This window comes from Oculina patagonica, chromosome 12 (assembly GCF_052425735.1).
Source record: "Oculina patagonica isolate OP01 chromosome 12, crgOcupat, whole genome shotgun sequence".
Taxonomy (NCBI): Eukaryota; Metazoa; Cnidaria; class Anthozoa; order Scleractinia; family Oculinidae; genus Oculina; species Oculina patagonica.
The window spans coordinates 6,566,197-6,594,190 of NC_135769.1; the positions used below are offsets into that span (position 1 = coordinate 6,566,197).

Sequence of the window (27,994 nt, forward strand, 5' to 3'; positions counted from 1 at the left end):
AGATTCATCCAAATTGTTTTGAAATACTTACGTCCACATTGGAAAGTGTTGCAGTCCTTTTTATCTTCCTTGTCTCCTGGACAATCTTTCCCACCACCACTAGGTTTTGGATTGTTACATCTTCGTTCCCTTTTCTGTTCCCCTCCTCCGCACGTGACTGAACATGTGCTCCATTCACTCCAATCTCCCCACTGGCCGTCGACTAAAGGCAACAACAACGTGTAATCTTAGTGGGTGATGTGTATGATTTCGACTTGTAATAATTAAAGTGAATCTCAAATTCAAGCTTAAGAATCACAATACAATAGAAGTACTGATATAACGCTGATACGAGGCTGTACATGTACGTTTTTCACTCAATAACTTACTCCCTCGCGGAATCCAATGAATAATCAATCAGAGTTAAAATCCGATATACTCATAATAAGGAAAATAAATTGTTTACGAATTACTTCTCGATGGTACGTGTAATGGTTATACGTTTTACTCATAATGCCATGATGTATGTTGTTATATATGTATTATTAAAGTTTGTATACTTTATCTAAAACGGTTTAACACTTAATGCATGGACACAAAACAAATGTCGGCTGCTCAAGCTTTGGGACACACATTTTAGTCGTCACAACTTCCATTAAGAGTATTATCACACAAGCTCAAACTCCAAAAAGGGCTGGATATACTGAGACAAAAGTAAAGGGAAGACTCGCTCCGGACATACACACACTTGAACAAGACATGAATTGACTGAAGTGTTGCTACGGGCGAGAAGTATCCTACAGAATTTATTGTTCTGATTTATTTTGTATCATTTTTTATTTCCAAAATTTACCCGTTTGTTTTTCCAGATGAATGTTTGATTTCCACAATTTGTCCGTTTGATTTCCCAAATGAATGTTTGATTTCTGAAATTTATTTGTTTGATTATTCAAATGAGTTTTTTTTTTATTTTCAAAATTTGCCTGTTTGATGTTTTAAATGAATGTTTGATTTTCAAAATGAGTCCGTTTGATTCCTCAAATGGCACTATTGATTTTTAAAATGACACTGTTGATTTCCAAAATGAGATTAGCGTATCTTCACGATAGCCAACTGTGGGTGGTCGGCCCTACTGGTATGTTTTCAGATGAGATCGGTCTTTTTGAACCGGAACAGTGGTAATGTGAGTGGTGCCGGATCTATTGAAGACCTGGATCAGTAACTTAGTTAAAACGGAAAATATAGACGGCAAACTGATCATGAGGGCTAAAGCAGTCAAAAATAAACAAAGTGGATAAAAAACTAGAATATATTGAAAAAAACTTTCCCTATATTTCGGTTTGCAAAACAAACCTTCCTCAGGGGCTGGGCGGAAAAAAAAAGAGAGGAAGGAGTTGTTTTGCAAACCGAAATATAGGGCAAAGTTTTTTTTTTATATATATATTCCAGGTTTTTTTTTTTAATCCTCTTTGTTTTTTTTTTTTTTTTGACCGCTTTAGCCGTCAGAATCATTTTGCCGTCTACATTTTCTGGAATCAGTGGGATCGGAAAAGCCACTATGTGGAAGATGCCACTGTAAAATTCCCATTTATTTTTATTTTTATTATTATTTATTTATTTATTTATTTATTTATTTATTTATTTATTTATTTATTTATTTATTTATTTTTTTATTTATCTAGGGGCAACCGCACAAACAAGATAGTGACAATCATTTTTGTGATTTTCGTGGTCGGTTATAATATTTAACATTATTTCACTGTTATTGACTCTCCGAGATCATCCGTTTACTGTAGGTAGAAAATACCTGACGCCACATCCATGAAAGAGGAAAAGTAGAGCGGTACTACTTATTCGGGGAGTGTCACGGAGACAATACGGAGCGGGATATCCTCTTTGAGACGTGTGCCCGTGTAAATGTCAAATGTTGAAAGAAACATCTTCAAACTGATAATGGATACGGAGTGTCCGAAACATGTCTTTGAAATTTAGAAGTGTGTTTATTTTTTCAAATGTTTAATTTCGCTCATACTTTAAGAAATTTCGCTAATATTTATTTGAAAGGTGCGATAGTCTTTTACTTTCTAAACATGCACGATAGTGGCCCTACACCACTTATATATCAAACAACGTGGCTCCTAGCTTCCTAGTCAGCAAAGGAATCAAATTGTGCACAATCTTTGCTGGACGCACACACTTGGGACTTCTGCCCAGCAAAATTAAGATAAAGATATACGAACAAAAATGTCGCTCGCATAGCTTGATTTCTCGGAGGTGTTTTTTTTTTTTTTTTTTTTTTTTTTTCTACACTACAAGCGTTCCAATTCTATTGACATCAGTGGTTGAAGTCTCACTGAAATAGCCGGCATTCGATCTCAACATACTGAAATATAAAAATTTACTGTTGCATTCGTTCAGCCTTTAAACTTTTAAATAAAACGGCATACTGACTTTAAAAAAAAAAATGAGAAAAAAGAATGATAATGGCTTCCATTTGGGTTTGAACCAACGACCAAGGCATACACAACTTTTGTAAAAGTGTTCTCTACCAACTGAGCTATCGTAACTTTGTATGGTACAAAATATTGTGTTTTGTATATTTTAACTGATATTATATTTGGACGCACTTTAAAAAAAGCATCTTTAATTACTCGGTTATGAGTAAGCAAAACACTAAAAAATCGCATTGTTTTAGTTTGTCGTACAGAGACAATTTCCACCAAATTTCTGCACTGCACGTGGCAATAATATTCAAGCGTAGCGAATAATTTACAATTACAGAGCAATGTATGGGCACGTTGCACAGAATTGCTAATTTCTCGACTCTTGAAAGATCCACACCAAAAACAAAAATGTAGGGTTATTAAGAGTCATACAAAGATACTTCATGCCAAATTTTAGACTGAAAGGTGTAATATTCGAGCGAAAATTATTTAATCACAGAGATGATTTACATAATTACAGAGCAATGTTAGGTACATCACAGAATCGCAAATTTCTCAACTCTTCAAAGATTTTTTATCAAAAACTAAAACGTTGGGTTATTAAGAGTCAAACAGAGATATTTCATGCCAAATGTTAGACTGAAAGGTGTAATATTCAAGCCGTAGAATTATTTAATGGTACTTATTTCATTATTAATTACAGAGCAATGTATGAGCACGTTGCACAGAATTGCAAATTTCTCGGCACTTGAAGAGATTTTCATCAAAAACAAAAATATAGGGTTATTGAAAGTCAAACGGAGATACTTCATGCCAAATTTTAGGTTGAAAGGTGTAATATTCAAGCCGTAGAATTATTTAATGGTACTTATTTAATTATAAATTACAGAGCAATGTATGGGCACGTTGAACAGAATTGCTAATTTCTCGGCTCTCGAAAGATTTTCATCAAAAACAAAAATGTAGGGTTATAAAGAGTCACACAGAGATGCTTCATGCCAAATTTTAGACTGAAAGGTGTAATATTCGAGCCGTAGAATTATTTAATCGTACTTAATTATTTAACTATTTAATTTTATTTATTTTATATCTTGTTTGTGTAATTATTATTTATCATTTATTTATTATTTTTTATTATTTATTAATATTCATTATTATTATTACCGGGACATTTCTTTACTGGTGGTGTGCATGACTTTGTCTCGCTGTCCTTTCCGAGTCCAGAACAGTCTTTACCACCATTCTGTGGTGCTGGGTTGTTGCACAATCGGTCACGTGTTCGTACACCCTTATTCTTTCCACATGTGATAGAACAGTCGCCCCAAGTTGCCCACGGTCCGTAGCCTCCATTCACTTTAAACAAATACATTTGAGAAATATCAGGATCTACGTTAGTTTAATAATTTATTATAGAATTAATCAATCCTGAGTTATAAGTATTTTAACCAATGAAAATAAACACCAGAGGAAGAGAAGAAAACAATAACGATTATATTAAGTTGAAATGCTTGAATTGTCTGAAAAGCGAGTTTTATTTTCTAACCACAGTGTATGGCTATTGGAAAAGGGTTTCGTCATTTATGTCGTTTATGTTTAAGACAATATTTATAAATGTATCAACGATTTATCAACACATGTACAGTTCGATGAAGATTAAAGACAAGTACCAACATAGGAAGTTGAATAAAACACTTTTATTAATAACTACTAATACGCTTCGATGGCTCTGAGCTCATGCCCTGTACCAACCTACCACAGGAATGTAAAGCAAAGGGGAACTTATCGCTTGATTGTTACTTTTATCATGTCTATAAATGGCTGATGTGTAAAAGTGGATATGCAGCAGAAGTTAAGTATGTAGTACTCATTGCAAATGAGGGAATAAGAGAGAAATTAGATATGTTTGCAGCTCATGTAGTCCGCAAAGAAACCCTGACAGATGTTCTGTTATAACCATCACCTAAGGTAAAGGTAAAATCAGCAGCCCCTTACGCCAGCACTTATCTCGGCTTCCTAAGCATGAAAAGACTAAAAGTATTTCCACATCATCCCTGAATGAGTAACTAGGTCAATCGAAGAGATATTACCCGCACAGCACTTAATATGCCGCTATACATTTGTGCACCTGGGTCGAAAAAAGTACTGCGAGAGAGAAAAGTGTCTTGTCTTGTACGTTGAAGAGTATAATTCTTCTACATGTTTATCTACAAAAAGAATGTGATCTTAACCGGCGCATCCGTCTTTATTACAGTCTTCTGTCTCAATTGCTGGCCCAAGGTCCTTGCAATCTTTTCCGCCATGTTGTGGCACAGGGTTGGTACATTGTCGATGACGGCTGCGTTTTCCTCCTCCGCATTTAACAGAACAATCTGTCCACTGCTCCCACTCGGTGTAGCCGCCATCAACTAAAAAAAGGTTAAAAAACATTTAAAGGAAAGGAAATAAAACTACAACTTTTTTACATAAATGATAACAAACCTGGCGACCGTCCTTGCTCCGAGCGTTTTCTCAAAAAGCGCCGGTTCTCCTCCCTCTACAAAACCTACACTTCAAATTTTAATTCTATCTTGATGTACGTATACTTTATAACGAGTTCATTGAGTTTTTTCCGTCTTGCTTGGGCAAATTGAATTGCAATTACATTAGTTTTCCATGGGCGAATAGTCAACGAGGTGCAGTCGATTTGACAATCTTTTTTTTTTCTTTATTAATGCAACTTTATTACACGCAACACTAATTACATAAGTACTACAGATAAATACATATTTACAACGGGCTATTTACAAGAGACTTACTTTTTACATGAACACTTTCAAAAGGAAAAAAATAATTGTTAATTATAAGGATAACTAATCATGACAACTTCTAAAATAAAATTCTTACTCACAATACAACGCTAGAGTACCAAACATTACGCTAATTACATTAATACATTAATACAACAATAATTACTTACTAACTTGAGTTGACAATCGCTCATAGAAAACGAGGATATGTAGTGTAATTGTTTGAGCAGAAACTCTAGAGGATTGCAGTGTAAAACCTAAATTTGTTTCTACTTTCAAGCCAGAAATCAAGAAAAATTGACCCTCTATCTAACGAGCAACTGGCACACGATCAAGTTATATCGGGAACCAATCAGATTAGCGGATATTCAATAGAACTTAACTGAGTTTCTACTAGTGATTTATAGAAACAGGACCTTTACATAAAAACCAAATAGGGCCAGCAGCGAAGAGTCAATTACTGAGTTATTAATCAGAGTTATATAGCACAATTAATAGCGCATCTTACCAGGGCAGTTCTGATTGTTGCATTCTCTGCTTGAAGAACTTGGTCCGAGTTTACTGCAGTCCTTTCCTCCGGCACTTGGTGGTGGATTGGTACAAGTTCTCTGTCGAGTTTGCTTTCCACCTCCACATGATTTTGAACATTTGCTGTATGGTCCCCATGCAGAGTAACCACCATCTCCTGTAAAAGGAGTAAATATATTATATATATGTTATTAGGGCGATCAGTGTTTGACATGACAAAAAAAAAATGGTTTGTATCTGATCTTAAAATCGGTTTAAAAAGTTGGTAAAAACGTATAAAACTGATTTTTCGGTAACTATCTGTTACCTTCATCAGAGTTAAAACTGGTTCAGTTTTTGCATAATAAGTTTTGATACGCCGCCGGTCTCTAGGGATGTTCCCAATGTTAAATTAACGTGTGGGAAATGCACATGCTCATTCACACACTTAATGTGCTGGATAAAATGTTGCGCTTCTAGGAAAAGGCGTTGTTGCCTATTTGAATGTAAACGTTTTACCCTCCGAGATGAGGTAGGTTAATAGAAGCCTCCCCTTTGGATTGTTCATTGCTGTCCTTCTTACATGCTCATCACAACCCTTTTTTCTTTGGGCTATATCACATACTAGCTAGACAGTTTCTTGAAGTGGGACCCTGCGATGGACTAGCATCCCATTCAGAGGAGAGGGGAGTAGAAATATTCCTTGCCGCTTAATGCTACGGAAACCGGGATAAGCTCCGGCAGTGTGGGTCGCATGGCTCGTGGCTTCCCTTTAAATGGGACCAAATGAAAGGTATCTACCGATAAAAACTAAATGAATGAAATCAAATAAAAAAGACATTTACTGGGGCAATCATTGGTATTGCATTCCTCTGTTTGGGTCGAGGGTCCGAGTTCTGAGCAACCTTTTCCACCATGTTGTGGGGTTGGGTTATCACATTGCCTGCTGCGAGCCCGTCTTCCTCCTCCACACGACACAGAGCACGTGCTCCATTCATTCCAGTTACCATAACCTCCATCAACTAACAGGAATATTGAATTAATAATTTACTAATAAATCATTTTTTAATTGACTAATGAGCTAAACAGGCCTGTTTTTTAGCATTTCTTGACACAACTGTTTAATTAAAGGCCATTCAAAACTGCGTTGAACCGCTCTAATATAGATGTCGTTTATTCACTTTCAAAAGAGATGAACATTCTGAAGTTCCTTCCTGAAAGCAATTTTGATAAACAAAAAAGTTAATTTAGCTAACCTTTAGGTCTTGCTACCATTTTTTGTAACCTTGTTTACGAATCTGGGTTTAGATCCCTTAATTAAAGGCCATTCAAAACTGCGTTGAACCGCTCTAATATATATGGGTTATTGACCAAGCGTGAGGTCAAGATGGAGGGGGGGAGGACGGAGAAGTCGAGGCAACACGAAAAAGAACGAGGCAAATCCTGCCTTCTTGACCGAACAAGCTTGGTCAATAAAGGATTTATTATTTGACTTTTTTCGAGTAATGAAAAGGAAGCCAGTTGCATGCACGTTCAATGGCGCACGCTAAAATCATTTCATTGGTTTAAAAGTTTAACGAGTGACTGTCAAATTCTTGAATGAATCGAGACGAAATAAAACGACGCTACAACAGCGAAATTTACCTATTTTTAACCCTCAAAAGGATATTGAAATGGCTAAAATTGCAAATCAACGTTGAGTTTGGAGCCTTAAAACAAGAATGTCCATTCCATCTGGCCGCCAGCTTTTGATTATTGGACGTTTTGCAGAGTATTTGCTCGCTTCAGGCGCTTTAGTGGTGCAAACCTGCCCTGACACGAGCTGAATATTGAAATTGTGATTGTTGAAAGCGTTTGGGACCTATAAATTCACGGGAAGAGCTTGAACTTTCCTATATCATTTATTTAAATGTTCGACCCGACCTTATTCGACGTGAGCGTTAGAGGCTTTGGTGAAAAGATGTTTTAAAAGCTTACAGTGCCTGGTTCGCCGTGCCGACCGCTTTCTTCATCAAGATTTACACAAACGACAAGTTTGCCGAATTCTTTATTCTTCAGGTACGTCACTGTCAGACTTCTCTCCCTTTTCCGCCGAACAAAACCGATATCATGTCTTCAAGTCGCTTTGCGTTTTAATTTCTGTATTTATAGCTGGTTGTTGTGGCAAATAAAATTCACGAAATTCGTTAACATTTGTTGTTTTTAAAATTAGTTTGTTCTCGTTCGCTTCAAGACCTATTTCTTTGTAATAGGACTCTCTTTCGCTAGAAACAGGCAGAAAATATTTGTGTTGTTTCGGTAAATGGTTTCATAGCTCAAGTTTACGACGGAAAAGCTTTCTGTAGTAGCATCGACGGAACAGAAAAGTTTTTTTTGCTTGCGGGAACACAGCGGGCGATCCCGAGCGGTCAAGATGGCTCCATCTTGACCGCTCGGGTAGCCAATCAGAGCACGCGATTCGTTTCATCTTGACCGCTCTCGGAGCTAGTCATATAATAAATGACGTTTATTCACTTTCAAAAGAGATGAACATTCTGAAGTTCCTTTCTGAAAGCAATTTTGATAAACAAAAAGTTAATGAGAGTGATAAATGATCGTCGCAGTGTTCCAATAAGCAATGGAATAAAGAAGGAAAATTTCAAGCTTCAACGGGGAACCACCCCGCGAACCCGATGCTCTACCACTGATTGAGCCAAGGAGCAAGTGAAATGTAATCAAATGAGGGAGAGACGTCGCAGTGAACCAAAAGGAAAAGAAGGAAAATTCAGGGCTCAACGGGCGCCGGACCCCGCGATCGGGCGATGCTCTACCAACTAGCTATGAAGCGGAGCGTATCTATTTCCCGGGGCGTCCCTAAGCCCGTTTTTCGCCAGTCTGCGACGATCATCCCCACATCCGCATATACTCCCACAATCACCCCTCAGGATCCACCTCGCCCAATGTGTGCCAAAGAGGCGCACGGCTGCCTGATGGCTCATCCAGGGCCTGCGACGATCTCACCCATACCCGCAGTTCATATATGAATCACAATACATACATCAATTCACTCCTCTCACGGGAAAATATGAACCACAATTGACCTCGCTCCCAATGTGTGGCTTCAAAGCCAGTTGGTAGAGCATCGCACCGGTTCGCGGAGGTCGGTTCGAATCCCGTTGAAGCCGATTTTTCAGGCTTTTTATTCCAATTGCTTAAATTGGAAATTCACTGCGACGATCATTTATCACTCTCATATACATCCGCAGTTCATATATGAATCATTTCATATACATTACATCAAAAAAGTTAATGTAGCTAACCTTTAGGTCTTGCTACCATTTTTGTAATCTTGTTTACGAATCTGGGTTAAGATCCCGTTTTAATTAACCTTTCTTGCAATAAAGGTGGTTGTAATCGTTGAAATAAAGTTTGAAGTTCGTTGAAATTACAGTCAAAATTAATTTACTAATCAAATTGGTTTATTTTTGACAGGTTCACGTGTTCACGTGTTAACGGTTGGATGATTTACAACATTCAAATTGAATTTGAATGTTTGAAACGAATAATGCAATCTGTTCGCCGTGAATCAAAACTATTCCGGAATTCTAGGCGGCACAGGCTGAGTATTTTGACTGTAAAATTGTTTTAAAGTGCTGTAAAAGTGCAATATGACCACTTTTAAACGTCATTCTCCAAACAAAAACTGTATGTTAGATATATAAAACAGCACAATTGATTGATTTTAATCCACCTCCTTAATGGACAACGGGAAAAAGGATTGAGTTTTATTCAAGTGTAAGTGAGTCATGCAAAAACATTGTATAAATGGAAGTGTACAGTAAACCTAAAATGGAATTTCTAAATTTGCCTTCTCAGTTCGATGGGTTTCGTTTCTTTGTAAACTACCTTCTACCGCGGAAATTCGCTTTCATCACTTGTTTCTTCATACATGTGAATGTATCATGCTAAACAAAATCTTAGAAAACGCACTTACTCGGACAGCTATTCTCGTTGCATTTTCTGCTTGAAGTACTTGGTCCCAGCCCGCTGCAATCTTTCCCACCATTTGCTGGTGGTGGATTGGTGCAGGTTCGCGTGCGAGTTTGCTCTCCACCTCCACAGGGTTTTGAACAAGCACCATATGGTCCCCATGCAGAATAACCGCCATCGACTGTTTATGGTAAAGAAAAGGTTCGTTATCTTTCCAGGGTTTTTTACTTCTTTTATTTCTCAACTTTTTTAGCAATACCAAAGAGTCTATTGATGAAAGTTAATCTAAACTTAAAAACGACTTAAGAACTACCAAATTTGAAAAAGGACTGAAGCATTTTGGGGAGCAGGGTTGGCACAGTGGTGACAGCATTCGCCTTCCACCAATGTGGCGCGGGTTCGATTCCGACCCGGGTGTGACCCTCGTGGTTAGGTACTGGAAGAGACACTACATCACTCTCGTAGTTTCTTTGTTCTTATAATTTCCATTTTAATAAAATTAAATTTTATAAGAACAACTAAGCATCCTATGGCCAGAGCAACCTATGATAAACTGCCGTCTGATTCAGGGCTTCGTTCCACCCAAAAAATATAAAGAATAAAAATTACGCATCAGCCTATATTTGGAAATTAAGAAAGTAGACCTCCAAACGTACTTAGGCACGTTGTTAAAATATTAGAAGTCTGTAAGGTAAAGAGATTAAGTTTGCTTATTTCATGAATATTATCATTATTATTACCTGGGCATCCACCGTTATTGCAGTTCTCAGTCTCCTTATCCGGTCCCAATTGTGAGCAGTCCTTCCCGCCGGGACTGGGGGCGGGATTGGTACAAGAACGGCTGCGGCTACGACGCCCATCTCCACAAGTTACAGAACACTGTGACCAAGAACCCCAATCCGAATAGCCGCCGTCATCTTAAAATTAAATTGAAAACAAACGTAAATTTGACTCTTTATTCCAGTAACATGCAGTATATCTTGTTGTTGTTGTATGTTTATTTGTTAATTTTTGTTTGTTTGTTTTGCCTGTTTGTTTGTTTGTTTGTTTTCTTTAATACTTTCAACGTTATCTAAGCCAAATGTAACACAAAAGAAGTAGAAGTAAAAGTAAAACTAGACGTTTTTTATAGCCACAGCCTTGCATTACATTGTATAAGGCCGAGCGCTCACGACTCTCCCGTACCTCAGTGGTTATGCATTTAACCGGTGCGTTTGACCCCTGTGAGTAGATTTTGCATTTTTTTCTGCGATTTGACTATTTCACTCGTATTTCTTCATATTCTTTAGTTTAATTTCGAGCTCAACAAATGGTGAATGAAAAAGGAAAAAAAAAAATAAATGCAACAACGTGATCTTACTTGTCTTGCAACCATAAAACTCGGCTCTTAAAGCAATGTAGCTCTGCCATTCTTCTGGGACGATTCTCAAATACCTCGTCCTGATTGGTTTTTCTAAGTCGTGGCTGACAACTGTGTATCGGTCGCTGTTTGCCACAAATGTCTTTGCAAATAAAAATAAAAGGCAAATGAAATCAGGCAAAATACATTTTGTGATCACGGAAAGTCTACCTCCATTTACTTGGTAAAAGAAAAACTCCCAAATGGAGTGAATAATGAAGAATACCGTAAAATTTTGGGTATAAGCCCCACCCCCCTCCACTTATAAGCCCCCCCCCCCCTGGTTATAGGCTCATCTACTTGAAAACAAAACAAAAATACATCTGGTTATAAGCCCCCCTCTGCTAGATGACAGTACTGAACAGGGTTAAATGTTGCTTCATTATGTCTTCTTAACTTAAAATGTATTTCGTGCAACGCTGCCATTCCTCGTTTCGAGACTTTATTTTATCCCCCTTATGAGCCCCTCCCCCGATATATAAGCCCCTGTATTTATAAGCCCAGCCAAAACCCCTGACGAAGTTGTATATAAGCCCAGGGCCTAAAACCGGAAACTTGCAGTATTCAATTCCGCTTCTATGAAAATACCAGAGGCAAAAAAAAAAAATACTTTGCGTCAACTTTTATGAACAACTCACCTTGGTAAATCCAGACGGTTGGTATTGTTTGAAGTAGGATCCATCAGTGCTGTATCTGAGCGTGTATTCCTTGACCCACTGGTTGGCATCTTGGCGACCTTGGGTGGAAATTCTTGTGACTTGCGTCTCAACTCCAAAATCAACCTGAAGCCACTGATTGTGATCTTGTTTCGATGCTATCCAGGCTCCATAGCGTTTACTCTCCGCATAGAAGTGAAGCCTGGAATTTTCGGGTCCGGCATATGCATTATACTGCGTCGAAGCTGATAACGCTGAATTTGGCAGTTTACCGTTTTGCATTCCAAGTTGAATCTGGCAAGGAGGCACGCTTGGTATCGAGAAGCCTGTAAAGTAATTTAAGTTAGCTTACTAGTGGTTTCTTGAGCTACAACTACAATTTCCATCTTATAAAGATACTACATTTGGGATATGGATTTTAATTTTAAAAGACAACTTCTTATAAATTTTCGTTGTTCAGTATTATAAGTGTTTTGACTGAGTACTTATGTCTTAAGAAAACTGTTTGCCAGTGTCCAGCACCTTAAGATGAAATGGTTTCCTATCAGTTACTTGCGTACAAGTCTTTGAAGCTGTATAAGGCGCTACAATGATAGCGGCCATCACAACACTTTCACTCACCTTTTTTATATTTCCGAAACTTAGTGATTATAGACTTTGATAAGTCCAGCTCTCTAGGTATTGGTTTGTAATATTCTCATCACAAAACAGTATTCGTGATGGAGAAAACCTCAAAACGGTTGTTAATTAAAGTGGTAAGTTTACATGATGAATTTACAAAAAATTTTATTATGGCAGGCTTTTCACTGCCAATTAGCATTCTAATTTTTTTTTAATACATTGACATAAGTTTTCATGCCAACGATTATTGTGGATATTAGTTTGAAGCTTAAGCCACTAACCGTCCGTGCATCCAAAAAGTTCAAATCGCAGGGCCATGTAACTTTGATACTCCTTAGGATGGATTCGTATGTAGCGTGCAATGATGGGTGGGTTGAGAATGTGTCCAACAATTGTATTCGAGTCTTTATTCCCAGGGAGAACCTATAGAAAGATAAAGAAAAGAGAAGTCACTAAAGTATCACTATGAGTTAAAGTGAACTAGCATACTACATCTGTTTTTGGGCTCTTTTGTCAACACATTGCAGACTGATTTTCTCGAGAAATACCTCATGAAAAATGTCTCAAAGAGTTTCGTAGATTCTAGATTTCAATTTTCCTGAAGGGCATGCCCCCAGAACCCACTAGCAAGATCAGGCTTGCCTCCTCTATGGCGAAGGTCTTGCTACGGCCCTGGAAGGGACTGCAGTCACTGCAGGGAGCCTCAGCAGACAACGACGGCAACGTGGACGAGAACGTCACCAAACAAAACGTCTAATGAATACAATAATAAATCTGCACGAGGGTTTTTAAATCCTTCACTGTTCTTTTCAAAACAAGAACGTGAAATCACCAAGTTCTGGGTATTTCGGAGAACGTGAACTACGACGACTAAATTTCGGTATTTCTATCTAGGGATGAACGTTTTAATTAAATGAGCTTAGTCACGGACAACTCATCTTGAAAAAATGGCAAGTTTTTTTCAATTTTGTCGTTCGTTATCCGTCTTAATCTTCGTCAGTCGAAACCATCCTTGGTTATTTTCGCGTTTCGTTCATTCCTTCTTTGTTTTTCTACATTGTACAACTATTATTTTTAGATTTCCTTCAATTTGGAAGTAATCAGTAAAAATAATGACTCAAAATATCGTGACAATTCCCCTTTAATTAGCTGGAGCTAGTTCCTAAACCAATACATGTACTGAATACATCTGGAAAAGCACAAGATTCTCGAGTACAATATAAATTCATTTTGCACTACGCGCTGTCCTCGGCGTCGCTGTCGTCATTGCTTAAGCTCCCTAATGTTTAGCAAAGCACTTTTGATGCTAACTTTATCTGTAATGTTTACCTGGTTGTTATTGTAAGGAAGGAATGGTCCTCCTTCAACACTGTATGTGATGGAATAACTTTTCACCCACTGAGCTGCATCTTGTCTTCCCTGAGTTGCTAAACGGGTTATCTTGGAGATTTTTCCAAGATCGACTTGAATCCATTGTCCAACGTCCTGTGATTTAGGAATCCACGCTCCAGCGAAACTTCCTGACTTCACTGTATCGAGTCTGGCACGCTCCGTACCATAATACTGATTGAGGATAGTGGTGGCAGTGATAGCACTATTGGGTATTTTTCCATTTTTCATTCCGAGTTCTGATTGGCATTCCAGTGTCGGTGGTGTAAAGCCTTAGTTAATGTTAAAAAAGTTCATACAAACAGATAAGCTCAAGAATTTTGAGTTCAATACCGTATTAATTCGGGTTTTAATTATAACTTCTCCCTCCCTGGTAATAAGTACATCTGTCTGCTGACAAAACTATTCAGTGTATAAGACGTCTGTATATAAGCTCTCCCCAAGCAACCTATTTACAAACGAAATTCCTTAAGGTAAGTGGACATAACAAGTGTACTCGATGAGACCCATCTTGTGTAGGGGTAGGGGAACTATGCAAGATACCACCTGTCTGATTAGCCAAATGGTCAAAATTTATTGGCCTCAAAATTTGAGTTGAGACTTTCATATTCAGTGTGCATGAAGCTTGTATTGCAGGAGAAATAGGAGAAGGTTTGAATCTTTCTCTTAGTTTCTACTCCTGGTAGAATGGGGGCGATGCAAACAAGACATGCAATGTGTTTTAATGTAGAGAGGTAGGTAAAATACAAAGAGAACCCCGGTCTGTTTGCTGAGTGGTGGGTTCTGTCTGTTCTGTCTGAGTACAATAGTTTTGACCATTTCCCTAAAGAAAATTGTACTTCGAATAGAAATAGGCAACGATCGAATAGGCCTATAAGTTGAATGTAGTTTAAATTTTATTTTGGTCATTTCTTGTAAGGTCATTTTCAAGTTACGGTTTTCCGTATACAGGCTTATAAGCCACCGTATATAAGATCCACTAGTCAAAAACATTGTTCTTAAGCAGCCCCGGTTTTTAAAACCCGAGTTTATAAGTTTCTTTTATTTTTATTCTTTATTTTTGTTTTTTTGTTTTTTGAACAAGTAAACAGGTCGATTATGTCTACGTCTCAGAATAGCAGCAATAACAAAAGACGTATCGATTGCCGTCCCTGTTATAAGTAATGTATTTAGCATCAATTAGGGGGTCCTTTGCTTGTTTGTTTACTTTTGTTGTTCTTGTTGTTATTTATCGGTCATCACATCGCCGTCGCCGCATTAAACGCTGAAACTAAAACGATTATTCTCACCTTCCCTGCAGCCATAGAACTCAGCTCTCATAGAAATGTGAGTCTGCCATGTTTCGGGGTGAATACGAATGAAGCGTGTAATGATGGGTAGTTTCAGATCGTGAACGGCAGGTGTGTACCGGTCATGATTTCCTACAAACACCTGGAATAAAGCGAAATGGATGTACAATAACAATTTGCCCTTCTTAACTTCGAATTTATTTGGCATGCTATGGTGTATATATAAGTTACAGACTAATACACGTAGAAATTTCATCTTTATTTTTCTTTCTTCACACATGACGCTTTCTACATGGCCGATCCTAGCCGTATGCAGGGTACGTCACATATAGACCTAAAATAAATGTCATAAACCACGACTCCCTGTAGCTCAGTGGCTAGTGCATGCTACTGGTATATGAGGAAGGTCATGGCCGCGATTCCCGTTGCGAAATCAAACTTTTTTTGTCCCATGCTAGTGACAACGGAAAATTTCATCTTTTACAGTACGCATTGTTTTGTCGTAAGATGAAGCTCGGGCTCACACAAATTCAAACCATTATTTCGTCGTGAATATATTTATTATTATAACTAAATTACCTTCTTTAAGCCATCTTCCTTGTATACTTTAAAAAAGATGGGATCGTAGCCATATGAAAGGCTGAAGGTCTTCACCCATTGATTAGTATCTTGTCTTCCTTGAATGGCTACTCGAGCTACTTTTGTCCAGTCACCAAAATTTACTTGAAGATATTGGAACACGTCATTCTTCTTGGCTGACCAGCCTCCTACTCTTCCTGATCTATACAGGAAGTGTAACCTACCATTAATGGCTTTGTATGCAGTGCTATACTCAGTCGAAGCCGTGATAGCAGAGTCTGGAATTTTTTCATTCTGCATTCCAAGAGCTTCTAAACACACTGGAGGTTTCGGCGTTGGGAAACCTATTTAAATAAAATAAACCACTTAGAATGAAAATACAGATATTCAAATTCAAAACATAGGGTCACAGAGTATTATCGACAGATAAACTTACAATCACAAGTGGTTCGCTAGATGTTTGTCTCTGGGAGTGTAAAAGAAACTGAAAACCATAGCCAGCCCATCCCTTATTATACAGTCCATAATACACTTGGCGCTTTTCTAAAAATTTAAATAATTGCTAATTTTTCTACCCTTCCCTTGTTCTTCTTGTTTGTTACCTTCGTTTTAGATCCTTAAATTTCAAGAACAATTTTTACCGATCCGATCGGACTAAGGTGATTTGAATCTGTCTTGCGAAAGGCCAGATCATTTTCATTTCCTTGGATGTTAGCTTTCGCCGAATGGTTTTCGAGTTTAATTTTACGTAAATTTAGGAATTGACGATACTTGATGTTGTTATGTTGCGATAACGTTCTTAAGCGTCCTTTAATTATATGGATCCGCAAAAAAAAGGTTTTGCTTATCATTCCCACAACTGGCAGTGGTATAATGGTGAAATATATCACATGTATGGTATTCGTAAATGCCTTTAACAAACCATACGAGCCTACAGTACGACGAAAAAATTGGTACACCCTGGCATATTTTTTTTAGACATCAACCTGTTCAATCTTTTAGTTAAGATCTTTCGGTGAGAGATAGTAATATGGATGTGAGCATTCAAATCCATGTTTTAGTTCAGTCCTTGCACCTGACCTGAATAACATCCAAAAGGCGGCGCAACACCGCTCCCTTTGGAAAGATACTACAGAGGGCTTATTCGTCCAATGGCGCGAAAAGGACCGATGATGATAATGATGATTCACATTTACTTATGCGCCTCGTATTTATGTAATTAAGTATTGATGGATATACTCGGCTGTATAATTATAGTAATTCTATTGTGCAAACAAAGTTACAGTCACTTTGGTCGATCTTCTTGACTTCAGAATGTAAATAAAATTGTCTTATCAACCACAATGAAAAAAAAAATGGCTTGAAAAAAAAATCTACTGTCCGTTTTCAATAAAATGCGGATAGTTACCAGATACGCAGTTATCAGTTTGTTACCAGATAGTCTTACTTACCTGAGGTGCACCCATAGAACTCAACACGCATGCTTATATGTCCCTTCCAAGTTCTCGGCCGAATTTGTATAAAGCGTGCGGTGATGGCTGGCTCGATATTATTACCAACAGGCTCATTTCTGTCAAGGTTGTTGCCGTTAAATACCTGATGAAGAGATATAGCCAGGAGGTCAATAATTTCGTCTCAGAGCATTAATATTTTGGACACATGGAGAGCAAACATGCCCCTTTTCACGAAACGTAACTCGCATACGCTTAAGCCCCCTAAAACGATTTCAGCTTGTACTAGTTTAAACGCGATGTTTAAAAGTTATTTGTATATTAAAAAAGCGTTTTTACGCTCTGACACTCTAATGGTATTATTTAAATTCTCTCATAAAGCAAAATGCAGTCTTAAAAGCAAATTCTCATCGCATTATATGAGCATCGCTAATGGAACCCTCCATTGCTAATGGAACCGTCCTCGCCAATGCAAAATTATTCGCTTGTTATTTAAATACACTAAAATCTGGCTGAATGAATATTTATAAATAAACTCATACAGATACTTCAATTGACAGAGGGAAGGATTTCAGACTTGCCTGGCCATCCCCATCACCGTAATTGGTGAAAGAACCGCCATCCACACTGTAGGCCAAGGTGTAGCTCGTTACCATCCAGTTAGCATCGGATCGTCCTTGAGTAGCGACAGCTGTCACCTTAGTAACCTTGCCCAAGTCAAAAATGAGATACTGGTACTTGTCACTGTACTGAGCAGCCCAGCCTCCTCCATAGCTTCCCTCCGTTACTGTCCTCAGCCTGCCGCGGTCTGGACCCCAATACTGATTGTACTGTGATGACGCAACAATCGAGGTACTTGGAATTTTTCCACTTTCAATACCAAGGGGATCCTTGCATGTGATTTGCGGCGGTGTAAAACCTTTAATTAAAAGAGTCAATCTAAGTACATAAACGAAAGTTCTTCCAGCTTGTTATTATGTTATCATACATCGCAATAAATGTTCCCAAATTGGTCAAAATTGTTTTGTTTGATAAAAATGCTTTTCTTTTTTTGTTTCTTAGCTTTTTTCACCCATGTGTTGCTTTAAAAAATCGGCTAGAATACGTTATACTATCACGTAACATCTTCGATTACTTCACTATTTGAAAACGAATGCAAAAAGGTCGATGAATATGACGACTTATTGACCTATTATTCCTCGTAGTGATGTTTCATATGTCTTAAATGTATACCTACAGAATGAGTGGCCATTTTGATCGGGATAGACAAACTCGAAGTGAAAGCAAGATTTTGTAAATCCAAAGTGACCTGGATAGTTCTCATTGAAAATAAATTCCTTTGTTTTTTGTTGTGAGTAATTCATAAGTGTGATAAGACATTTAGTCTTAAGGTCTAGCATAAATGGTCAACTACCTTTCGAGAGAATAATAGAACAAACAACAGGAACAATGCCCCTAGCCCCCAAGACAATAGCAACTGCTACACTAGAGGACCTGTAGAATTAAAAGTTTAAAGGTCGGGACACACTATGCGACAGGTCGCTGCAACAGTTCGCTGCGACGAGTCGCTCCGTGTGTACTGCTTCAAAACAAGTCGCTGCGACAAGGTGTTTGTTCGGTGCACAAACAGCGAATTTGGAAGGGTGGGAATGTGAACTAGTTTTCCAATTCAATACGGCGAAAATACATGACGCTCTCTCATTGGATAATTTATAATTTGTCGCAGCAACTTGTTGCAGCGATTTGTCGCAGACGTGTACACACGCTGCGACAACACCGCTATCGCTCATTTTGTCGCTGCGATATCGATGTGTCCCACGAATTCAAACCAGTTTGAATTCGTGCGACACATCGCAGCGACAAAATTTTGTCGCAGCGACTGGTTTGTCCCAAGAATGCACCATGTCACACGAAGCGACATGTCGCAGCAACATGTCGCCGCGACGTGTTGCAGCGACGTGTCGCCTAGTGTGTTCCGACCTTAAGAGAGTTGCTGCACTACTGATTTTAAGAGCTTCGGAAAGAATAGGATTGAAACGTAACCATTGTACAACAGAAACTTCTGATCAATAACCACAGAAACAGGCTTTAAGGTAATAAAATGAATGGAAAATACTCTACTGTAAGCGAAAATGTATTGTACCTTGCCTGCAGCCATAGAACTCTGCACGTAACGATATGTAACCATTCCAAGTCTTGGGCTTGATTCGAAGGTAGCGGGTTATGATGGGATTCTTTAAAGTGTGTGTCACCACTGAGTATCGATCACTATTTCCTACAAACACCTTAAAACAAGGATAGAAAAAAGTAGATGTTGTGTTTCAATCTTTTTTCTTGGTTCAAATTTTATTTTCGATCCTTTGTTTTCAACTCATTATCCTACATTACCATATCCAAAAACAATGGAAAAAAAATTGAACCACAACATAGACACGGCATTTCAGTAGTGTAAATAAGAAGACTAGGAACCTAGTTTATTAATAGTAAAAGATAAAGTCTGTGTTTGGGTGTAGTAACCTATCAGGACGGGGCTTAGCCCGGTAACCGTAGCATTACTAACGACCCGCGCACATTTCTTCTCCCTTGATGTGATTCTAGCTATAGTTCATCGCAAGGTTAACCCCAGAATAGTTTGCCCTGCTTTTATCGAGACCATAAAATATTTGATAAATACACTTAAAGTACAGTAGAACCCCGGTAACTCGAACTCGGATAACTCGAACAACCCCGCTAACTCGAACTAACTTCCATTTCCCTTGGATTTGACCCCACTTTTCAGTCATTTTTACTCGGTTAACTCGAACTCGGATAACTTGAAAACCCCGCTACCTCGAACGAAATTTCGTTTCCCTTGAACAAAATTTGGGTCAAATTTACCCCGATAACTCGAATTCCGGTTCTTGCAACTCGCCGCAGTTGCCCATTGATTAGAGCAACGAACAGATCACGTATTTGACAGCCATGTTCCACTCTTATTATAAGAATGTATGCTCGTGTTAGAGTTTCTGGCAAGATAAGTTCACTTTGCACTGTACTGTATACTGAAGTGCGAAAAATCAGCAAACTATCAATTATTAACTTGGCAAATTATATATTCAATCGACCCCGATAACTGGAAAACCCGCTAACTCGAACTGTTTTTCGTTTCCCTTCAGAGTTCGAGTTACCGGGGTTCTACTGAAGTACCTCACAGCGTAGAGTTAAAATCACCACGTCAATAGAAACACGTAAAGAAACACTGAATGCAAACAAAGTACCTTCACTACGTTATCTTCCTTGTAGTCCTCAAAGAACACACCATCGTAGCTGTAACTAAGACTGTAGCTCTTGACCCACCAATTTCCATCCTGTCTTCCTTGAGTCGCCACCTTTGTAACCTGGGTCCAGTCACCGAAGCTAACTTCAAAGTATTGGAACTCATTGTTTGCGGAGACAGCCCAAGCTCCGTACTGGCCTGATTTTGCCTGGAAATGCAACCGTCCGTTCCTTGGACCCATCGAGTTTACATTGTATGACGTTGATGCCCTTAAGGCGGAGTCTGGTATCTGGTTATTTTGCATTCCAAGAGCGGCTACACAGGTTGGTGGCTTTGGGGTAGTAAATCCTTTAACAAGAAAGTAAGAGAAATGAGAAATGGACATCATCCACACAAAAGGCCTATTGACACGACAGAACATTTTTGACACGGCTCGGGTAACAATAGAACGCGTGCCCCAGAAATTAGTTCGTCAAGGATAAATTTTGCAATGTAAATGACTGTGCCTTATCCGTGACGAACCAAAATCTCTCCTCTTGCTCGGACCTATTATATGCGTTCCTAAATACCTAACCCGGCCCGGGTAAAATGCGTTATGTAAACGATAAGCCGTACTGAAACAACATATTCTCCTCATGAACTTTCAATGCCTGCAGACATTCCACTGGAGACGTTAAATGTTAATCAGGATAATCACCTTCCCTACATCCGAAAAGTTCCACTCGCAATGCAATGTGGCCACTCCATGTCTTGGGATGAATCTTGATGAAGCGCGCAATGATCGGTGGGTTAATTATGCTACCTTCTGGGGTATTTCTGTCTCTGTTGCCTGGAAATATCTGAAAATATATCAAGACAATTGAAAATATTCACACCATCATGTTCATTACCATTACGTAGGTATTAAAAAACATATGCACCTTATGAAACACGATATGCTTAATTCTTATCGAAAGAGGGCCTGAAGGGGTAATATGGGAACTAGGATCTAGGCAAATTTTTACTGCGAAAATGGGAATATGTTTTATTTACGTTAAAGCTTTAAAAACAAAAACGATGTCGTTAGATGTTTCAAAGAAGTTTCAGCCCCAGTGTGTTGATCCGACTGTTTCACAACACAAATAGCCGATGAACACGAGCAATATTTTTTTACGTATGTTAAGTGTCTTCTCAGAGAATTAAAGGAATCTCATTCTTGAACTATCACAAGGGTCGAATGTAGAGTGAGCGCTACACAATTTTTGATAAATATTATGGCACATACCTGACCATTATTGTATGGCTCGTAGCTTCCGCCATTAACTCTATAGGAAAGCGAGTAGCTGGTGGTCCACCAGTTAGCATTGTCACGACCCTGAATAGCAATCCTGGTGACTTTGGTATCCTTGCTCAGATCAAATTGAATCCATTCCCCTGTATTAGCTGCCTTCGGGGACCATCCACCGATAAAGCTTCCTTCAGTCACTTCGCGCAACCTTGCTCTTTCTGGTCCATAGTACTGATTGTACTGCGAAGACGACACCATTGCACTGTTGGGTATTTGACCGTTTTCCAAACCAAGAGCTGTCGCGCAAACAATCTCTGGATTCTTGAAACCTAAAGGATGAAGTGCGAAACGAAGCAAAGTACAATACTTCTATCAGTATATCTGAACAGGAGTTTTCAATACTTAGAGAAAAGAGAATATGTATAGGTAATTACATGATTTCAAGTGCAATTTGGGATAAATCAGCACGAGTAAATTTTTTGTAGTCTTTGAAAAATTTACGAGTGCTGATTTATGCCAAATTGTACAAGAAAAATCATGCGATTACTTGTTAATAATACACATACAAAAATTTCACTTGAAGTGGATGACAAACAGAACCTGTTCAGTGGCTTACCTTTCGGATTCGTTCTTAAACATATCGGAGAGCCGGGCTTTATAAAATCCAGATACCACTAGGGAATTTTAAATCTCTCTGTCATGCATTATCAGGTGCTTTTATCCTTATTCAGTTGTATTGGTTTGGGCTGAAATGTCCAACTTTAATTCACGCTAGTAATCTTTGTTCTTTACGAGCCGTCGGGTAAGAAAATCCACGATTGATTCAGTAGTTTCGTAAAGCCTTTCTTTTGCTGTACAAACGTCCACTTCCTAGTACTTTGGTTTGCATACTTATAACTTTCGTTAAATCGGTCAAACTTTTCATGAATCGTTATGTTTTTGCTCGATTTTTGCTCTCTCAAACCCTCTGATAGCGGCCGCCATTTTGTTTTGCCGCGTTTTCCGACTTTCCTGTCAATCAATTTAATTTCAACTTTCTGCACTCAATTTCAACTTTTTGCACTCAATTTCAACTTTCTGCACTGTTTGGGATTAATTGACGTGCTCTCAGCCAATGAGCATGCAGAAATGTTTGTATGTATATTATTATAACCCTTACAAATCTACCCATGATTGATATCAAAAATCAAAAGCATTGCGATAAGAATAACGCACAGTCTGTAAAATATGCTAATGACGGAAGTTAATGCTAACGGATTTTTAAAAAGTGGTAATGAAGCAAAATTTGATGTTCGATTTTTAATTAGATTACTCCCTACCAAGCTTAATCCCAATTAAGAAAACGAACAAGATGACAGAGATGAAGAAATTGTTATAGACGGCTATTTATTCTTACCTTCTCTGCAGCCATAGAATTCAGCTCGCAAAGAGATGTAGCCCTGCCACGTAATTGGGTTTATTCGGATGACTTTTGCAATAATGGGATTCTGAAGGTCATGGCTAACGATGGTGTAGCGATCAGTGTTTCCAGCAAAAACCTGGGAAGGAAAAACGGAGCTTCAAAACTGCACTAACATAAATGGTTTTTTTTTTCGCATTAATTGTTACACAACAATGGAGGTGATGTTTGCGGGCGAGATATGTTTTGAGCCCCGACAAAGGCTAAGGCTCATTTTTTAACTTTGTGAAGGGCCAAAAACATACATGTATTGTGGCCAAGATCATCAACTGTATTACTGTTATAACAATTTCAGAGGGCACCAAGGAAATACATCAATGGTAGTAAACTTATATTAAACTACTAAAAAACAGTTGCAAATTCATTCAAAACAGCACACACAATCCTTCATGGCGGAAATATATTTGCATGTACGCATCATGGTACTAGCTACGACATGAATAAATATTATAGAAGATATATTCATTGCTGCTATTAAAAACGGCTAGAGAGATAATAGAAAGATAAATAATGAAAGAGGAGTGAGTGGAGTCAACTTTCTTTGCCATCAAACGAATGATTAACAAATGGGACCGATTTTTAATTATCACAGGTACGACTACAGACGAAATGGATAAAATCAAAAACAGAACTGTAACAAAATTTGAGCAAACAAATTAAAAATGTCGTTTCCATCTAATGGTCTGTTTTTAAGATCCAAGAGAAGAAGAACCCATTACAGTGCAGCAGCTGAATACCAGTGCGCACCTAAAAGTACAGGCACTTGTCATTAGCCTCAGCCATGACAGCATGACGAAAGTAAACGTATGCAACTAGGTCTCGAGCCACACCTTCTCATGCTAAAAACGTTAGGTGACCTTCAATCCACAGGGGACCCAAACGCTGTATTAGTTATTCATAATCTTAAAATAAAAATGTTCTAATTTACCTACGTTCCTGTGTCTTTTTTCACCGGTTTGGAGGCGATTTGAATCAGAGCGAAGGCGGTTTACGTTGCGAGTCTCAAACGGTAATCGGTCTGTCGCAATGTCAATACGACGCGCCTCAAGTTTCAATTATTATTAACTCAAGTTACTAACACCATTAACTATTAACTCTCCTCGCGGGGAGTTTCGTGTTTCCATTTAACGGTCGTTAATAGTTAATGGTGTTAGTAACTTGAGTTAATAATAATTGAAACTTGAGGCGCGTCGTATTGACATTGCGACAGACCGATTACCGTTTGAGACTCGCAACGTAAACCGCCTTCACTCTGATTCAAATCGCCTCCAAACCGGTGAAAAAAGACACAGGAACGCAGGTAAATTAGAACATTTTTATTTTAAGATTATGAATAACTAATGCAGCGTTTGGGACCCCTGTGTTCAATCCAATCACTTGGTGATCTGAAACTTGATCTCACAAATTCTTAAACGAAATGTTGAGTATTTGTTCAACCTCGAGCACGTTTATCATTATGATTTGTTTGTGCTAACAAAGACTCACTATGTCCAGAATGTAGAGTAACTTATTTCTTTTCAATAGTTCAATACTTATTTTCAACAGATTGTTTTCCTTGAGAAAAACAAAACTTATGTGGCTTGACTCTTTGGGGCCTTAATCAGAACCTATCGACTTTTCAAACAAGTAAAATTTTTTGTTTTTGTTTCATTCGTTCAAATCCATTCTTTTAAGATACAAAACGTTGCTTACCTTCTTAACGTTACTTTCCTTGTAGTCTTCAAAGAAAACACCGTCGTAGCTAAACGAAAGGCTGTAGGTCTTAACCCACCAGTTCCCATCTTGCCTTCCTTGAGTCGCTATTCCCGTCACCTTCGCAAAATTTCCAAAGTCGACTGCAAACCACTGGAACTGGTCATTCTTTGACACGGCCCAAGCGCCGTACTTGCCGCTTTTTGCCTGGAAATGCAGTCTTCCGTTTGCTGGTCCCATGGAGTTGATATTGTATGAAGTGGAGGCGCTGAGGGCAGAGTCTGGGATTTGGTAGTTTTGCATTCCAAGTATTTTCTTACATTTTTCAGTCTCTCCTGGAGTAAAACCTGGTCGGTTAAAAAAAGTAAGGTTTAGCTGTAAAACAGCCTAATTATCAAAGTCGATAGCGAGCGAGATCAAAGTGAGCTATATGTAACTGGATACTCTAACCTGTCTAGCTTGCTGTGTGCTCGGCAAGCCGCGGAACTTACGCACTTGGTTTTCCGTATTAAAAAAGCAGTGCATGTAATGAGGCTTTCTATCAGAAGGTTTTATTAAAGAATAATAAGCCGGCGACCAAGGAACTTAAGTCCACAAGCATAAAAATAAGTATCGCGCTTTGATTTGTGGTTTAGCACCATGTTCTGTGAATAGAAATCAAGGCAAAAAATAGCTCCCAGGGCCATAACAAACTTTACTCTGTCGATTATGCCAGTAGATGGGGAAAAAAGAGTAAACTCACAAAACAGACAATTACCCGCAATTAAGTTGAATACAAGAAAGAGGACAAAACAAAGTCAGTTAAGGCAAGGAGAATACAAAATAAATGCTTCCAACTGAAGTCAAAAACAAGTGATAAAACTGCCTTAACAACCACCTCCTCCAATATACGAAACACTGGCATTTACCAAAACAATGATCAGCAAACAAAACTAAACATGTATACAGAGACCACTTAGCTATTAAGCCAATCAGAGCGCTCTTAAAAATCAGTTATAGAGTATTATAAAATATACCAATGCAACAAGGGTACCTTTCCTGCAGCCAAACAATTCCACCCTCATGCAGATGTGTCCTGACCATGTCTTGGGATGAATTCTTATATACCGCGCTATGATTGGCTGATCTAGAATGCGACCCTCTGCTGTATTCCTGTCCATATTTCCTTTGATCTCCTTTAAGACAACAGCAACATTTACAAGAAAATTGAATAACATTTTCGACATTCATGTAAGATATTGTGAAAAGACCTCAATTTAATTCCCTGAATCTCTAACTTGTATACAATTTTAAGTTTTCTAAAGGCTGAATATAAGACAATCAAAAGAAGAACACGCGTAGTATGAAAACGATTCTGTTAGTAACACTTTCTTATAAAGTGTTTTAATTGTAAAATATTACAAAATGAGCTATCTATTTGACGCATGAAACGAGATCTGTTGGGTCAGATCTAAAGCATAACGGTCTTAACGTTGCTATAGCCACTTTAAATGTCTAATTCCGGTGGGAAAAAATGACAGTCTCAGCCTGAGATGAAAGTTTTCTCTTTCAGCTTTGTCTGTATTAACCGTAACGTAGATGTCGAAGGAAAACAATACCACAAAACAGTGAACTCCAGCAAAACATTATCCATCAGAAAAAAGACCACTGTTCCCAAAATACAACTACCTTGGAAGGTAAAGGAGACCCACCGAAAAGCAAACAAAACAATTAATTTGTTATTGGCTGAACATGCTAATAACACTTATTAGCACACATGCTAATGATGACACAAGGAAATCAACCGCCTGCGCAAATTGAACTAGTTAGCATTATTGGATAAATATACTAAACGGTCCTCGCCGTATGAGGCGTTTCATCACAGCTCAATTAATGACCTAGACGAACAACATTTAGTAAATAAACCGGCTCTCAAACCGTTAACGTGTGTGTTCTAAAGTAAATTAAGGTTAACTAGACTACTGTAAAAGTTATTTTATACACACCTCGCCATTTTTGTAAGACTTAAATTTTGCACCATCGCTGTAGCTCAGTGTAAACTTGGTGACCCACCAGTTGGCATCTTGTCTTCCCTGAGTCGCGATCCTGGTGACCTTTGTAATCTTTCCCAAGTCTATTTGTAGCCACTGTCCAACATCGGCGTGCTTTGATGCCCATCCACCGTAAAAACTACCCTCCTTTACCTTGTTTAATCGGCTTCTTTCAGGCCCAAAGTACTGGTTATAGTCGGAAGACGATTTCATGGCGGAATCAGGAATTTCTCCACTTTGCATACCAAGAGCATCTGCGCAGACAATCGTTGGTGGGTCGAATCCTATGTAAAAGACAATGAAAAGCAACGTAACGTGAAATCAAAAATAAAAGCGTGCCGCGATTAAATTAGGGTTGCCTTCAAGTTGGTATTTTGTTTGTTTGTTTGTTTTTTTCTGGTCGTTTAGTTTACGATAAACTTTGCGCGTATACTGGAAGACAAATCTTATAATTATACAGCTGTATGGAAGTTTTTTTTTTTAAAAAAAAATGTGTATGGCTGTAAGTGTATCCTTAAAAACTTTATAGAACTCAAATAAGTAAATTCTAAACGTTCGTTTTCAGCTCTGAGCGACAATGTTTATTAAGCTCGTTACTCATTTCTAAGGCACTTCCCAAAAGGTTGAAACAGATATTCAAGTAAACTTATTAGATCATCTAGTGCAATCGTTTAGGCGAGGGTAGTTCTTTAAAGGATTTGTTGCGTTGTTAAATGAAGTTTCGATGACCTGAGCGGACCTCATCATCAGAGTCAAGCAAACAGTTGTTAAAACTAACATTGGACAGTTCTGCCGCCGTTTCATTGGCTGTATGCAACACGATGATCGGTTTGTTGCTGAGAGTATCGATCCGTCCGTAGTTCCTGCAGTGTGACGATATTTTAAGTAATTATACAATTTTTCTGATTACTTTCAAATTGAAGGAAACCTAAAAATAATAACTGTACGTCTAGCATAGAAAACAACAAAGGAGTAATAAAAACGCAAAAATAAACAAGGATGGTTTCCTAAATCGACTGACGAAGATTAAAACTGACTACGATCGAATCATCGAAAAACTTGAAAAAAAAAATGCCATTTTTTTCAAGATGCGTTGTCCGTGGCGTGGCTCATTTAAAGTCAAAGTTCGTCGGTCCGTTTTGTTGAAGTTATGAATAAGTCACTTGCAAGGTGCTGCAAGCTGCTGGTATTTGTTGAGTTGGGTTAGTTCAAATTAAAGGG

The 27,994-nt window shown here is 38.3% G+C and overlaps 1 protein-coding gene across 2 annotated transcripts in view; it reads right to left on the reverse strand.

Moving 5' to 3' along the window:
• The window catches only part of LOC144631689 (uncharacterized), a 61,316-nt gene that overhangs the window by 2,534 nt on the left and 30,788 nt on the right, over nt 1–27,994 (reverse strand). For both annotated transcript variants that reach the window (XM_078490186.1, XM_078490187.1), the window contains 23 exons: nt 26,729–27,057; nt 25,777–25,918; nt 24,744–25,090; nt 22,989–23,130; nt 21,590–21,921; nt 21,023–21,164; nt 20,327–20,673; nt 19,213–19,354; nt 17,651–17,988; nt 17,070–17,214; nt 15,619–15,962; nt 15,040–15,181; nt 13,691–14,022; nt 12,643–12,784; nt 11,723–12,066; nt 11,046–11,187; nt 10,426–10,602; nt 9,690–9,866; nt 6,562–6,738; nt 5,718–5,894; nt 4,652–4,828; nt 3,588–3,776; nt 32–202 (listed from right to left, as the gene is read on the reverse strand). In XM_078490186.1, coding sequence (XP_078346312.1) covers nt 32–202; nt 3,588–3,776; nt 4,652–4,828; nt 5,718–5,894; nt 6,562–6,738; nt 9,690–9,866; nt 10,426–10,602; nt 11,046–11,187; nt 11,723–12,066; nt 12,643–12,784; nt 13,691–14,022; nt 15,040–15,181; nt 15,619–15,962; nt 17,070–17,214; nt 17,651–17,988; nt 19,213–19,354; nt 20,327–20,673; nt 21,023–21,164; nt 21,590–21,921; nt 22,989–23,130; nt 24,744–25,090; nt 25,777–25,918; nt 26,729–27,057 — 5,097 coding nt within the window. The remainder of the gene's footprint in view (nt 1–31; nt 203–3,587; nt 3,777–4,651; nt 4,829–5,717; nt 5,895–6,561; nt 6,739–9,689; nt 9,867–10,425; nt 10,603–11,045; nt 11,188–11,722; nt 12,067–12,642; nt 12,785–13,690; nt 14,023–15,039; nt 15,182–15,618; nt 15,963–17,069; nt 17,215–17,650; nt 17,989–19,212; nt 19,355–20,326; nt 20,674–21,022; nt 21,165–21,589; nt 21,922–22,988; nt 23,131–24,743; nt 25,091–25,776; nt 25,919–26,728; nt 27,058–27,994) is intronic.